We start from the raw sequence: 14599 nt of genomic DNA, 5'->3' as shown, positions 1-14599 counted from the left end.
TGTCCTGTAATCCGGTATGAATTTTAAACCGGAACCGCATACCGGGTTATTGTACAGGATTTGCGATACCGGATTACCGGAGTATCCTGTAAAAAACAGGAGAGTCCTGTATTATACAGGACTGTCCTGTTTTATACAGGATATTCCGGTAATCCGGTATCGCAAATCCTGTACAATAACCCGGTATGCGGTTCCGGTTTAAAATTCATACCGGATTTTTCAGTAGGGAAAGTACGACAGAAGAGAATTGGGTCAAGTTTTAACTGTAGTGAACGAATCCATTGTTCTGTAGGTGGGCGAATAAAAAGTTGACAGCTTGGCGAATACACTTCAGAGGTTACTCAGAACGGTTTCAAAATTTTTGAGGCACTGTATTTCGCCCCTGTTCTTGTAGCTTTTATACCCGTTTTCACTAGAAGACATGTCCCAAGAGGTCCGTCTATTTTTATTCTATACTGTTAGGGTTCCGCGTTATATATATTCGCCGTAGTACGAGTGTTTTGTAATTTTAAGATAGACGACCTAATCTCAGTTTTGAATTTTAAAGGACATTATACGACCAGGAGACCCTGATGTCCCTTGGAAATAGTAGTCTTCTTTGACTGTTCAGTAACAGCTGGGATGGCTGATAAGGGTGAAGGTTACGGATTCTGTCAACAAGCCTTAGCACTTGTGAGAAGCGGTAAACGTGTTCCAGAGAAGACCGACGCCACTTTACTTGGAAAGTATGATAAAACATTGCAGTTTTAAGGGGGCTGAACACGTTCTCTACGCCTATCACGAGACTACTACGGAATGTAAATTTGAGCACGCCTGACGCGGTTCCCTTCTAGCGGTTCCGCCGCGAAGGAGCCTCGCGAACTCCAAGTATGACCGCACTACGTGAGCACAAGCTTCACTCTTGTATACATGAAAATTCTACAGCAAGCGCACAGGCCCGCGGTGGTAGGATGCAGTTTGTATGAACACAGACAGGTGAGTGCATATTCAATACAGGTAGGTGGTGGAGGTTATTTTGGGGTGCGCGGCTCGCGGAACGTCGGGTCACCGCTGTCGCAAAAATGAAAAATCTATCGCGCCCGCACCGATTAGGAAGAGGCGTCGAGGGGTTGAGTCTTTCAGCACATATACAGACAACAGCCTTTTCCTGAGGGGAGATGCTGTTTGGTACATATATACAACCTGACATTGTCTTGAGCAACACAGCAGTATGTAGCAATAAATAAATAATGGTAACTAAGTAAAAGGAACTTCCTTTGTTTTTTTGGCACGCCCGCAAAGGGCCTCTGCAGGCTTCCGAGCATGTTGGCCATGAGCGCAGAGAAAACATGGATCCGAACTTTATGTAAGTCGTCATTAGGCGTGTTGCCTCTAAAGCAGGCCTCTGTCATTGGTCTCAAAATGACCCCAGCATGCACCAACTTTTTCATCTTCTCAATAAAACCACTATGGCAACGTGCGGTGCTTGCATTCTTTTGGGATTCACTCTGTTACGGTTATCGACCATCGGATATTTTGCCTTCGTAATTCATGCTCTTGCTCATTTTTCCGTTTTGATTTCAATTCAATGTTTATTTTCCAGAAAGTGCCTGGAGGGTCTTCTTGGCTAAAAGCCGCTCATGCAGCTTGACTAAGGCAAAGAAGACCGTTACATAGAAGTATCAGGAACATCTTAAAATACAACATCATAAACATCCTTAAAATACTTGCATTACCTTGATTTAGTTCTCAAACCCGTTCTCCTGCCTCCTTTTTCTCTTGAAGGCACCCCTTTCGTTCTCCCAGCTCACTTCGCATCATTAAATTCAAAGCTTTGAAAGCACTGCGCCCCATTCGTATTCTCTTACAAGTTGAACCTTTGTGGCTTAATCTCATGTAATTTCGCCCCCTAAGTCTTTGCATTCCCTCGTTCCAATAATCTACTGCCATCGTAAACAGTTTTCCCGTCGCCAGGATCAACAAATTTCGTTTTCTTCTTAGTACCACCATTGTGACTTTCGTGTTATGGATAGTTCAACGCATATACATCGAGCCCACTTATAACGGGCGAAGTAATAACCAACGTTCGCAGACAAAGAACGAACCTGGTGCTACCGTCAAAATATTCATTAGGGCAATGGGAATGCACCTCAGATACAACGAACAATCATGGCGATGTAATTCGGTTACAGTGAATGAGAAGGCACCGTAAGGCTCATCTGGTAAGCGCGACGTGGAAAAGCTGCTCCGGGCGCCCGTGACATACTCCTGATAAAAGTATGTGGGGATTCAAAAACGCAGCAAAAAGAAAAAATTGACGAGACATTCCTGACAAAACGGAATAGTTTTTTTTCCAAATCATTTTCTCGAAAGCTCATGCCTTTAAAGGCGGAGCCTTCACTGGTGAGAGCCACGGCAAGCTTTTATGTCAACATTAAAATGTGAACGAGAAGGAACGGCAGCGACCGATAATGGCCCTTTATCATCGACAAGTATCGTGCACTGCAATGCTTTGGGAGCTTCATTTTAGCACTCTACAGACCGAACAAAAATGCCTTTTTTATTCTTTTTTTGTTTTCATGCGACAAGCGTGCAACCAAGAAGTATGTTCAATGGCTGTATGTGCATTGTGTGCTCGCCGGGTAGCTTCTTGAGCTCGACCAAGACATAGCGAAAAGAATACGAGCTCTAACTAGTACGTGATGACGCTGCAACATACCACATGTTGCCTTCTCTGGTTGTGGTAAGAACTATGTGGTCACTAAATGCCAAGTGCAAGATCCAGCCACCGTACGTGGGTGGCATTCACGCACTCCACATGTCCCATCATCACTGCATCATCCAGCTCATGCTGATAACAGTTAGTACCACAACCAGCACTGAATGGCGATATACCGGTTAGGATCTCTGTTCGCTGTTGTGATAATTATTAAGGCCATCTGGATGGGACTAACCGCGGATTGCATCGGGAATAAAACCGTAAAGCATGCTTTATGGGGGCAATTAACGGCGGAGAACACTGTTGAATGTGATTATAAGCATGTGGATTTGTAGCCACGTGTTGCACAGATGGCCGGACAGGATTCAGCTTGAGATGGCTTGTTTCGCGCGGATCAGGACGCGGGTATCGCAAAGCCGTACACTGACGAAGCCACTGTAAGCGAACCAAGAGTGTTGCCTGACCGCAGAGAATCCGATGACGATGGCGAGAAGGGCACTGTGCCACTAATTGTCCTAAACGCTTTAGCAACGATAAGTTACATTCTGTTGTTAGAGCAGCCTGACTGTTGGAACTTACTGCCTCGGCGTGTAACACAAATTATTAACTCTCTTGAGCAGTGTTCCCACGCATTAACGAACTGTTGTAAAAGTGGCTAGAGGGAGCAGTGCGAAAAGACGAGGACCGACGCAAAAGCTGATAGGACAGGAGCCTGTCCTGTTAGCTTCTGTGCTCGTCCTAGTCTCTTTGCGCTGCTCCCACTAGCCACGTAGTAAGGCCAACAAACCCAAGCCACAGCTCTAGTTCTGAGAAATCAACGCCAGTTTTGTTGGACTTCGTATATGTGGCTGTAAAATGAGAAGTACTTTTACTACGAACCTATCATACAACGAACACAGTCCGCGCGACAGACAGGTTAGCTATATACACAAATGACCATTCCAGTTCTGTCGTTTGGCCTCAGTATTTGCGTGGTCTCTTAGTGTACTCTGGCCCACGGGGCGACTACTGAGACTTTCTTCTTTCCTGTTGCCTCTCTTTCCTCCGGTAGACTCCCCTCTCTCGGCGCCATTGCGTTATAAGTGAGCAAGCAAAGTACATTTATATTACAAGTTCTCATAAACGAGTAACAGGGGTGGCATGACTGCACTGGCACTAGGCCCAACGCGACGGCGAGAGCCAACAGATAGACCTCGCAGACAACGGTTTCGGCAGAGAGGAGGCGTTGTACGCACGTCTCCGAGCCCGTGGTTGGCCGTGATGAGGATGCGTCGGGAGTCGCCCGTGCGGCTGTCGCAGGTGAAGAGGACGCCCGCCACGTCCGCCGGCGCCATGGCCTGCACCACCACGGCCATCGGGGAGCGCAGCGGCTGGCCGTAGCGCCTGCGCCACAGGAATGTGAACGCTACTGCAGCGTGGGGCTGGGGCACAAACCATGATACGATTGTTGTCTCGCCGGTAAAAATTCACGACTTTGAACGGATTTAACCAATCTCCCTCGAGCGAAGCAGTGCCAGGCGCCTGCAGAAAGATGCGGTCTGTCCAAGTGCACTATAGCGTTAGGCTCGCACATTTCATGCCTGTCCAAGCTTCCGTGCTAATCTTCCAAAGAAATTTATGTCTAATGATCACGGAGCAATCAATCTTTCGGGACGCACGCTGCCTGAGCAAGTTAGCAACATGCTAGACAAAGGACCAAAATTTGCACTCCAACCGAAGCCCGGGCCGGCTGAGAACCTTGCTAGGATTCATGGAATTGCAGACAGATTGCCAGATAAGGAAAGAGCCGTATGCATTATTGAAGCAGTGCGAGGTATCAAACAGGTTAACCATCTGAAGTCACGGGACAACAAGCCAAAGGATACCATCACCTATCTGAGAAACAACAACCTCTGCCTGATGACTTCCGACAAGACAGGCCGGTTCGTGGTCATTTACAAAGGCGTGTATCTGAGTAAAGCGTTGGAAGGACTAAAAAAGAACTTTGATCCCGCCAAAATCAGCAAAACGAATTTTGCCAAACTTCGCAACAGTGTGGCTTTGAAGTGCGGCTCCTCTGGCAATGAAAAGCTGAAGAAACAGATCACAGAGTGCAAGGCGACCTGTCTGAAGCCTTTCTTCTCAATCAAGACGCACAAAGAAGGCATGCCGTCCAGGGTCATCGTTGAAGACCGAGGAACATGGCAACGCTGCTTGTCTCAGTTCCTAAGAACCCATCTTTCTATCCTCCCGATTCGGGACCCATTTATGGTTAAAGGATCTGAGAAAATCATAGATTTTTTGAAATCAAGCCCCCCGGAGGTATGCCTTTTAATTGACGTGGTGGACATGTACTATCGCATTCCACGAAGCGCCGCCATGAAAGCTGTGGAAGAAAGTATTGAACACTTCGGAATTATCAGGTTTCAAAACCACTGTGGGATGAATGTCCACTGCTTTCTCGAATTGATTGAATGCTACCTATGCTCCTTGTACGTAGAATTTGAAGGTTGAATTGTTTTTGCAAAAGGGAGGCATAAGTATTGGATCTTGTTTGGCGCCTGTGTTGTCCGACATTTTCTTGGCACAGAGTAATCTGAGGATATCGAGCACCCTAAAAACGCATAATATCTTAACTTGCTTTAGGTACGTTGATGATTACTTGCTTTGCCTTCCCAACAGCCCAGTTGATTCTATAAACGTGGAAAGCATTCTTAATGAATGGAAGAGAGCTCTTTCTGGCCTCCAGTTCACTTCTGAAACCCCAAAGGACAGTCAGATTAGATTCCTAGACCTGCTGGTGACTTGCTGCGACAATCACACTTGCTGGGTTTACAAGCCTACAGCAGAAAAACCGCTGTTGCGGTTTGACTCCGGTCATTCCAGAATTGTAAAGCGAGCTGTAGCTACGTCTTGCCTGAAACTAGCTATAAAAAATCTTTCCCCCACTCGATAATTCACAGCGAAGACCAACAGGTCTCCCGATTGAAGGAGAGTGGTTATCTGGAACAGTTACTTTGCGGCATTGCTGAAAGCTTACTAAGAGAAGTTACTGGGTCCCACAAAACTAAGAACACGAGCTACGAGGGACGCCCTGCCGTGATGCCGCATGTTCACAATATCTCCCACAGAATAAGGAGGACAGCTAACAAGTACGGAGTCCAGGTGGTTTTCTCAGCTCCCAATAAGCTGATTGGAATGTGTAAAAAGGTCAACGAGACTGAAGACCACAAAAAGAAACCTGGGTGCAACATCAAACACGAAAACACCTATGTAAAGTGTGATAAAAAATTCCGCTCAGCTGCCCACGAACTTACGTAAGGCAAACGGGCAGATGCCTTAACAAGAGGCTCCGGGGACACGAAAGATCATGTGAGCAAATTGCAAAGTCCGGGAATCTGGCACATCATTGTGCACGCTGTAAATGCATACCACTGCGAAAAAACACCAAGGTAATAGGTAGGGCTAGAAACAGACGGGAACGAGAAATTATCAGAGCTTTCGCAATGCACGCTGCTCCATATAAGCAATGCGTCAGCAACCCTTCGGTGATGTTAGGGGGAACTGAATTAACCTATCTCAAGAATAGTAATCTTCGGCTGTTGTAAGCGCGCGCAGTTTTTACCTGTTTTCCCTTTTTTTCCTTCATTATTGTCAGCGCGTGCGTTTCTCCCTCTTCTGTGTATGATATGACGTCAAATGTGTGTATATAGTGATGTTTCTTTTTAGATTAAACAGCTGTTAGAAAGCGCTTCGTCCTGTGTGTTCGTCCCTTTTTCGTATTTTTATAGCGCTCGCCAATTCCTTCAAGCTGAAAATTACCCTCGGAGAAAAATGGGCAGCACTTGGTGCAGTTATACTTTACGCCACTTTTACGAATTACATTGCAGCCGGCAGAGCTGTAACCAAAGACAGATCAACTGGTCGAATATATAGTCCTATTTATAGCCCATTAAACGGAAGACTGGAATAACGAGAGTTTTCTGGCGACAAAGCTTTTCCAATGTATCTACTCTCCTTAGTAAGGCAACGCGGTGTTTCGACAATAAAAAGGCGAAAATGAATACTTATCGTAGTGGCTCAAGTGTTTTTTTATCGCGTTAATATAGACATCAATGAGCAGAACCTCGATTTCTAAGTGTAACCAGATGTTTCGCTTATTACACATGCAGTGCAAGATATCGGGTTATACCGGGTTAAGGCGAAGGAAAAACTCATAAGGCTCACTAACTGTCTCTTTTTATGGGTTCGCGCTTTGCATTCGCAAAATGCACAGTCGAGACACCATTTTATTTGTGGCAGTGCGTAAGCGTTGCTAAGAAATATTTTCCAATGCCTTCTGCTATTTTAACAACCATGTTCAGCACCTTTCACAAGCCAAGCCAGGGGCATTCATTCACCAGGAGGGCAAGAGATGCGAACAGGTATAGTAGGAAAGTGGCCATCACTAGGGTCACAGCCACCGTGGTCACAGCCCTCAAGGCTTGTCAACTTGTCCTGCATTTCTGGTCAGAAATTGTTTATTTTCCAACTTGTAAGCAAAAAAAAAAGAGTAGTAGCGATCAGTAAATTGTGCTCCGTGTTGCCGTGATTTTTTGTTATTTTGCTTCACTAGTGAACGCTTCGTTCAAAACCAGACTTTAACGACAAAGTTCTTTTCTGTTATCGGATGCGCGTTAAATAAGGGGAGCATTAAATTTGGCTAAGAGCAGCAATGTGTTTTCAGAAACATGCTATCAATAGGTGATATTTACAGCCCAGAAGAGCACCAAACACCACTAAATACCACCTTTCTTAGCTTTTTTTTACTAATTCAAAAACACTAAAACGCATGCAAGAACCTTGAACCTACGTTATATTTTAATTTTGAACAATGGAGCAGACCAGGACCGAACACACATAGCCATAGACTGAAACTGAAAACAATTTTTCTACTGAGCTTTCCTTCGCCCTTTTTCCTCCAGACACATGCACTAATAATTCACGGAGGATACTAGTGCTGGTTCAGCTCTGTTTTCATTTTTATTTCTGTTTGTAAAATCATTTGTTTGTCTATTGATTGGTATTTCAATAAACAAAATATGACTGATATCATTGCTTTCCCCTTCACTGTTCGATCACTTCGCTCTCTGTATGATGCCTAGAACACGCAGTACTTTAGTCTGTTTCGACTCCAGGCCAAAAAAGATTTTGTTAGTCTGTTTCGACTCAAGGCCAAGAAAGATTTTGCTTTCATCAAGTATAGCGCACCGAAGTCGACTGGAGAAAAGCATGGTTGTTTGGTTAATGCACTTGATACAAATGAGCTTTTTGCGAGCTATAAATGCAGTGCTCGAAAAGCACTAGGGCTTCAAGTTAGGCATTGTTTGTCCGACGCATATGCGACATACACAAATGGAACCAAGAATGAAGGCAAGAAAGCCGAATCAAGAAGAACATACAGAAGATTTCAGTTTATTTTCTTTATCTGCAATTTAAATTGTTTCCATTCAAAATGGTCGCTTAATTCTCAGTTTCCGCCTTTTGACGCAGTAGCTGTATGGGCGACCTTCTAGGGAGTAATGGTTTCGGTGTCGAGACAAACTGCGTGAGATTCTCAACGAGAACGTTTGTCACACAATAGCCAGGCTATAAAAACCATGTGGCGCCAATGGAAATATTTTGTCTGATTCCCAGGGTTCTATCAAGTTACCTCGCTTGTGGCCTTGCTTCACTTCGAGCAGCTCTGCTTTATACCCGGCTCCACAAAGCACTTACGCTGTCGGAGATTTGCAAAAACCATTTCTCGAAGATTCACACCGGTCTACCTTATGTGAAAACCCGTGCGCTGGCACCTAAAAGTATTTCATGCTGATCAAGCCTGATGAAGCTGATGTCGTAAACATTTACCTCCGCCATCTCGTTGCAGGTCGCACTTTTCAGTGTACTCTGCGTACGAAAGTAAGCAACCCTGCGCAAGTCTCAACACGAGGAGTGCATCATCAGGAGGTGCCCGCATGCAATGTGGCAGAGTTAGGCAGTTAGGAACTGGGAGGGGGGGGGGGACTGTTACATTTGTCCCCGATAGCACATTCGGGGAAAGTGAGGCTAGTAATCTTGGATAAACATAACGTCATATTCTGTTCTTCACTTCACACTTCGTTATTTCCCACTGGCTGCGCAAGCGGTTTTACGTCATCCAAATGTCAAAACGAAATAAAATCAGCGCACTGGTTCCGCCATGCGTCCTGATCCGCCGCCTGCAGCTCACCTTTTGTAGCCGCATGCAATGTGAGTGAACTGCGACGACCAACACTTCGCCACGGTCTTGATGACCTGCGAAGCATGTCCAAGCATATTAGTGCCTGCCCGGGGTGCTTCTCGCTGCTGCCAAACTGTCAAGCTGGAAGCAAAGGCGGCCGTCAGAACAGTACAGTGTGCTCTTCAGGAGCAGTGCCACAGTTGTGCACACCTTAACCAGCATGAAGTGATACATGCCATGCTAGGATCTCTATTGTAAGAATACTACTCAGGTTCGAAAGTTAGCGGAAAGCGATATTTCGATGTAGCTCGACTCTGTGCGAGCGAGCGAGAAAACAGGTTCGACTAGCAGAGAAAAATACACCCGTTGTCTGCGCGAGTGACGTGACAGGAATTTTCACATTGCTAGTATGTTCTACCCACTTCATCTGTATAGCATAGGAGGGAGTCAAGAAGAGAGCTCTATTAAGTCGTAACAAAATTCGAATTCAGAGCAGTCAAGCAACAACAGTCCAAACACAGTGTCAGGGGCTAGGTTTAAACATGAAGATTACTGAACAAGCTCGCAGCACCAAGAAACGCAATGGTTATTGGTGTGCACGAAAATGAAGACTTGGTTTAGAAACTTTTGTGAAAGTGCAGAGGAAAACTCTTTCGCGCATTTGGAAAGTAAAGCATGTTTTGTTCATTCGCATCTTTCGGTGTGATACGACATCGTTTAGAAAACATGTGCTTTTACACGTGCTGCGAAGCCACGATCAATTCGCTACAATGTTTCAGTTGTACCACATTGTGTTTTAAGTAGAACAAGAGTGAGAGAAAATAATCAACCATGAGTGCCTTCTTTACCTTTGAAACGGAAGCTAAGTCACTGGCAGGTAGAGCAGCTTCAATAAAGCGAGAATCGATAAATTGCAGTGCTTGACACAGCCCTAACTTCGCACACACATTCCTTATATTGGAACAAAAGCTCTATATAGGAAGCATTCCGCGAGACAGCCACGCTTCCCAACAGTTACGCCCCTCATTATGCATAACATCGGGTGCTTTGCGGCTGCACACGTGAGAACTGGTGAGAGCGTGCCTTGCTGGCAGGTAGGTAGCGCGAGTTCAATCCGCTGAACCGCAGTTTCTCGAAATATGCCATGGCATATGCAAAGCCGCAGAGGCTGATTTCGCTCATCGCCGCACTAAACAGGGAAACTGCAAGCGTGCGAACAGGGAAGAGCCCGGGGTGCGCACTGCCGAATGTGATTGGCGTGGCGGCTAGAGTGGGCGTCACCACAGTTACAAGCCACCACTGGACGCGAACGCGTAAGCGGCAGCGGGAGGCTTCGTTGGTGGCTTTAGCCGTTCCCGGACCGTCGACAGGCGCTGCTGAATCGCCTATACTCTGTTTCATACATAGCAGGCAACGGTGCCAAAGCTAGCCCGCCTGTTCACACAGGCTAAGCCCACGCCGAAAAAAGTAGTTCGTCATACAACCACAATGAGCACAGACATATTTCGTTGCAGTAAATCTCAACTGCCGTGAATGAAATCCTCCCGACTTCGTTTTACCACTTGCCACACTTTCGTCCTGTGACTCATCGAGAGTTCTAGAATCAAGAAAGACACGTGGCCGTATGATACTCGGGTGGTAGGACGAATCGCTCTTCCTCCATCCGCGCCTAAAAAGTAGTCCACACTCGGTAAAAATCAGAGGGTCCGAACTCTGAGCACCTCACAGCTCTGACCGCGATCATCAGCGCTACCGCTTCGTTCTACACTATTCTTCGTTTTCGTTCAAATACTAAGCGAGGCGACGAGAAAAATAAATTATGTGGGGCGGAGTAATATGGCTTCGTGGACGAACTACTTCCGCAGCCTCCGCAGCGTTGCCTGCTATGCATGAAACAGAGTATAGTGAGCGCAGGAAGTTGTTGGATGTCCAAGCGCATGCCAGCAAGGCTCCGCAACATTGAGATCATCGAAAGCGCCAGATGGTGCGACGTCGACGAACGCTAATGGCACGAGCGACGCGCTGCCGCCGTCGGTACCACGAATGAAGAAGCCACGTCCAATGCTGCGCTTGTGAGTACCAGCGTAAAATGCGTGCGAATTCCTAAGGCCACTTGGGTTCGGTGCGCGACAGACAATGAGCACTGGTGTCCCTTCAATCGTTTGCGCCCACCCACAAAACCAGCCCGACGAAACAACATGCACACTCGAGCTGGTACCGTTCATATCTGTGCAAGCGAAAAGCCACATCTCATCGCCACAGAAACTGACAATAAAAAATTCCAAGAGCTTCTTCGCTGTGACGGAAATGCGTAAAAGTTTGTTGTTTTTGTTAGTGGTGATTTTTCCTTTGTGTAATGCCTTATGTTGTAATGAACGTTTTTTGCTACACTTATTTGTTAAAATGTATCGCGACTACTAGTATGATTGTACCCCCCTATGTAGTTCCCTCTTCTGGAGGGCCTTTAGGGTTAACTTGAATAAATAAATAAATAAATATGTTGGGAGAGCTTCGACGCGGTTCGTACCCTGGTCTGCAAGATCTTAATTGTAAGCATTACAATTATTTTAACTTGATATACGTAAGGAAATTAATGGCGTTTTGGGAGTAAATGAAGCGTTGACTACATGCGGCTTTATTTTTCCGGCAGGGAAAGAGAACGATTCAAAGCACGAGGACGACTCCTCCGCGCTTACTCTCATTGCGAAATGCCTAGCTTCACGTCGTGCGCAGTGCAAATCTGCTCAATGGTAAGAAGTTCATTTTTCTTCTTTTCATAGATTAATTCGCCAAACATTCACTACTTCGTCTAACAGCGGGTTTGAATTCATGTGACCTGAGATCGGATGCATTCGGAAATACGTTTGTGATTTACCGCTTAGTCTTCCACTGCAGCCCGGTCGGTAAGGATGTGTGTAATACTTCTCTTCTGTTTCTTCTTGGCTTCCACACTTGCAGGCTCAACAGAAAATACGCAATTTCTGGTCAAAGATTATGCAAAAGTTATCTCTCAGTGAAAAGGGATTGCTCTGGACTATGAGACGAGTGTTTTTGAGTGGTTTTTCAAGCCGCAATTTCCAATCTCATATTGCATGCATTCGAAGCGACTAAGATAAACTGCTGAATTTAGAAAAAAAAAAACAAAGGTGCCTTGAGTTTCTTGCGTTCAGCGTATTTCACAAAAATTGAGAGCCGTATTTTAACCTCATTAAAAAATGTTAAAAACTGTTGTTTTGACGTCCATGTCAAAGAGAGACGGCAACCTGTGGATCTTGACTTCAATAAAAAATGAGCTCGCAATTTAGACATAAGAGCCATGATATTAAAACAAATTAATACATTGATTTGCTTTGAATATCACATTAATTTGCTTTTGTCTTATTGAATATGTTTGCTTTGTTGAACCATTTGGTAGAAGGCAAATTTAGCAAATTACATTCCACTTAGCGCAACTAATGTAGTGACAGGCTTAAGCATACAAAAAATTATCATGCAAAATATCTTCCGACTGTCTCCACGCAAACTGTGTCCCACAAAATTGAGTGTTATTTAATCCTTTTTGTTTTTTTCCTATGAAGGCTTAATTAGGCTCAGCATGACATCGTGCATCGCTATGCAGGCTTGACGAATCGTGCAAGGGCTGTTCGAGAAATTTCTTTGAATGCAGTCCAACAGTCCTCTTCCAAGGGAAATGCAACGATTACTTTAAACATGACTCATCAGTTCACTGGAGGACAGCTCCTTTGAGCATTACATGGATGCCTTAGCCGTGCCACAGCAGCTTGCCGAGCTGCGTTGTCCAACCCGAATGATCGGCACGCACGAAACTCGAAAATAAATGATTTTCCCACAGCCTCCGCCACCATGCTCGTGGGTCCCCCTTTCTTTATTCCCCAGGGTGGCTGGTGGTAGCGCAAGCCTGCCTACGTGCGCTAGAAGCGTGATTCCTTATAACTCGATGCTATAACCGGGACTTTTTCAGGAGTAATTCGGCACCCTCATTGATGAATATTTGCTAGGTAGAATAGCACATCCACACTGCCGGTCATTGACCAGTGGGTTATGTTGCTTGCGCCAATTTTCGAAAGAAGAATACCAATGCTCGAAAGCTGGATGCCAGTGTTCGAAACCGGGGAAGCCAGTCCAAGGTTTTTAAAGCCAGTACGAGGCCTTTACCTGGCCCATGTCGCGGAATGAACGCCAGGCATGCGTTAGCCGCTCGATCGGCTGAAAATTGGCCGAAAACTGGCTTGAAAGAACGTCCAATGTGTCAGTATGGTAGCGCTCAGCCTAAATTCCAGTGTTGAACCATCGTTCATGCCAGTGATAGCCCGACGTTCGTCGAATGCTGTTGTTCTTCCTGGTAACGACTATCTTGGCGCATTCACTTGCGAGAAGAGACGGGGCCTCGCAGGACCGCCCACAGAAAAGCTCCTTGAAAGGAAAGCGTCGACTTGCTGCCGCTGATACGAAGCGAAACGGAATGATGCGAAGCATGAGTATCCACGACGCATGTGCAACTCGATCCTCGCGGATGTGCAGTGAAGACTGAGAAGCAACAGTGCCTAACTAGACGTGGGAAGCTGTCCGACAATGGCGCTCCCGCAAAACCGCCCAAGAACCAGAAGTGAGGCTCGAAAAGAGGCGTAAAGTTAAGCTGCATCCTGTGCCAGACTAATCATGTATCTAATGCCACCGACAATGCCAGCTTTGCGAAGCACTCCACGCATCACGATTTCGTAGTGACTATCATGGCGAATGCTGTAGCACTTAGTAGACAACCAGCGCAGCGGTTTCTACGACATTATTTTAGCCATCCCGCCGCCTTCGTATATCTATGAACCACTCGGAATGAAACTGAGCGAATTTGGATGCGTGCATGGGTGCGCGGAACAATAATCCACCTAATAATCATCTTGAGACGCTGCGCCCGAATTCGCAGGGCTCAAAACACGAAAAAGAGAGCCACTAAAATCTCCAGTGAACCTGAAAGCCACGCATTCGATGAGCGAGAGCCCACTCTTCATTGCTCACTTAGGTTGACTCCTTAATCGCGACGCCAGTCTGTTGCTATCCTGTGTTTTTATCTTTTCTAGTTGCGCACTGTGGCCGAAGTTGAGTGCTAGTGTTCGCCTCCTCCCGGCGCTGCCCTTATTATTTAGAGCGGGATTATGTAGTCTTTAATGGGATCAGTAGAAACAAGTATGAGGTGTTTCTCGCTGGATTCACATTGTACGAGCGTCGCACAGAAGACAAAGAAGAAAGGACAGGAGAGAGCGCTTCTTGCTATGCACCCTGTCCAATCCCCCGCCGTGGATATGTGCCATTAAGCCTGAGGACATCATCATCATCATCATCACCTTCGGTCTCATCAGCTTCTTGTCATCTGTGTGGTGCTCGAAGAATGCGAATGCTTGTCGACTTGCACCGCGTTCTGTCTCCAGTTCATTTCTCAACACAGCGAGGGTTTTCTAGAGCCAGACATAGCGTAAATGTTGTGCCTGTACACTGATTGCAGCTCTGATACTCAAAGGCTGATTTTCTGTGTCTCGTGAGCAGTTTCTTGGACCCAGATTGAGCGACTTTTTTCTATTCCTGGAAGCTTCTCGCACTCGGGCATGGAATAGAGCGCAGTGCAAGCAGCGGAGCAAGCATAAGCAATGGCCGTAGTTTCCCCCCTT

At 46.0% G+C, this 14599-nt stretch overlaps 1 protein-coding gene across 6 annotated transcripts in view; it reads right to left on the bottom strand.

Annotated features, from left to right (window-relative positions):
* Positions 1 to 14599, bottom strand: part of LOC149325860 (uncharacterized) — a 292578-nt gene that overhangs the window by 126462 nt on the left and 151517 nt on the right. For 3 of the 6 annotated variants that reach the window (XM_089563534.1, XM_089563538.1, XM_089563533.1), the window contains 2 exons: positions 8928 to 8992; positions 3934 to 4081 (listed from right to left, as the gene is read on the bottom strand). In XM_089563534.1, coding sequence (XP_089419660.1) covers positions 3934 to 4081; positions 8928 to 8992 — 213 coding nt within the window. Of the gene's footprint in view, positions 1 to 3933; positions 4120 to 8927; positions 8993 to 14599 lie in introns of all 6 variants that reach the window. The other 3 variants (XM_089563537.1, XM_089563535.1, XM_089563539.1) reach the window with 2 other exon arrangements.

This window comes from Amblyomma mixtum, chromosome 10 (genome assembly GCF_055824585.1).
Source record: "Amblyomma mixtum isolate Tamu chromosome 10, ASM5582458v1, whole genome shotgun sequence".
Taxonomy (NCBI): domain Eukaryota; kingdom Metazoa; phylum Arthropoda; class Arachnida; order Ixodida; family Ixodidae; genus Amblyomma; species Amblyomma mixtum.
This window is presented reverse-complemented; position numbering and strand designations above follow the sequence as displayed.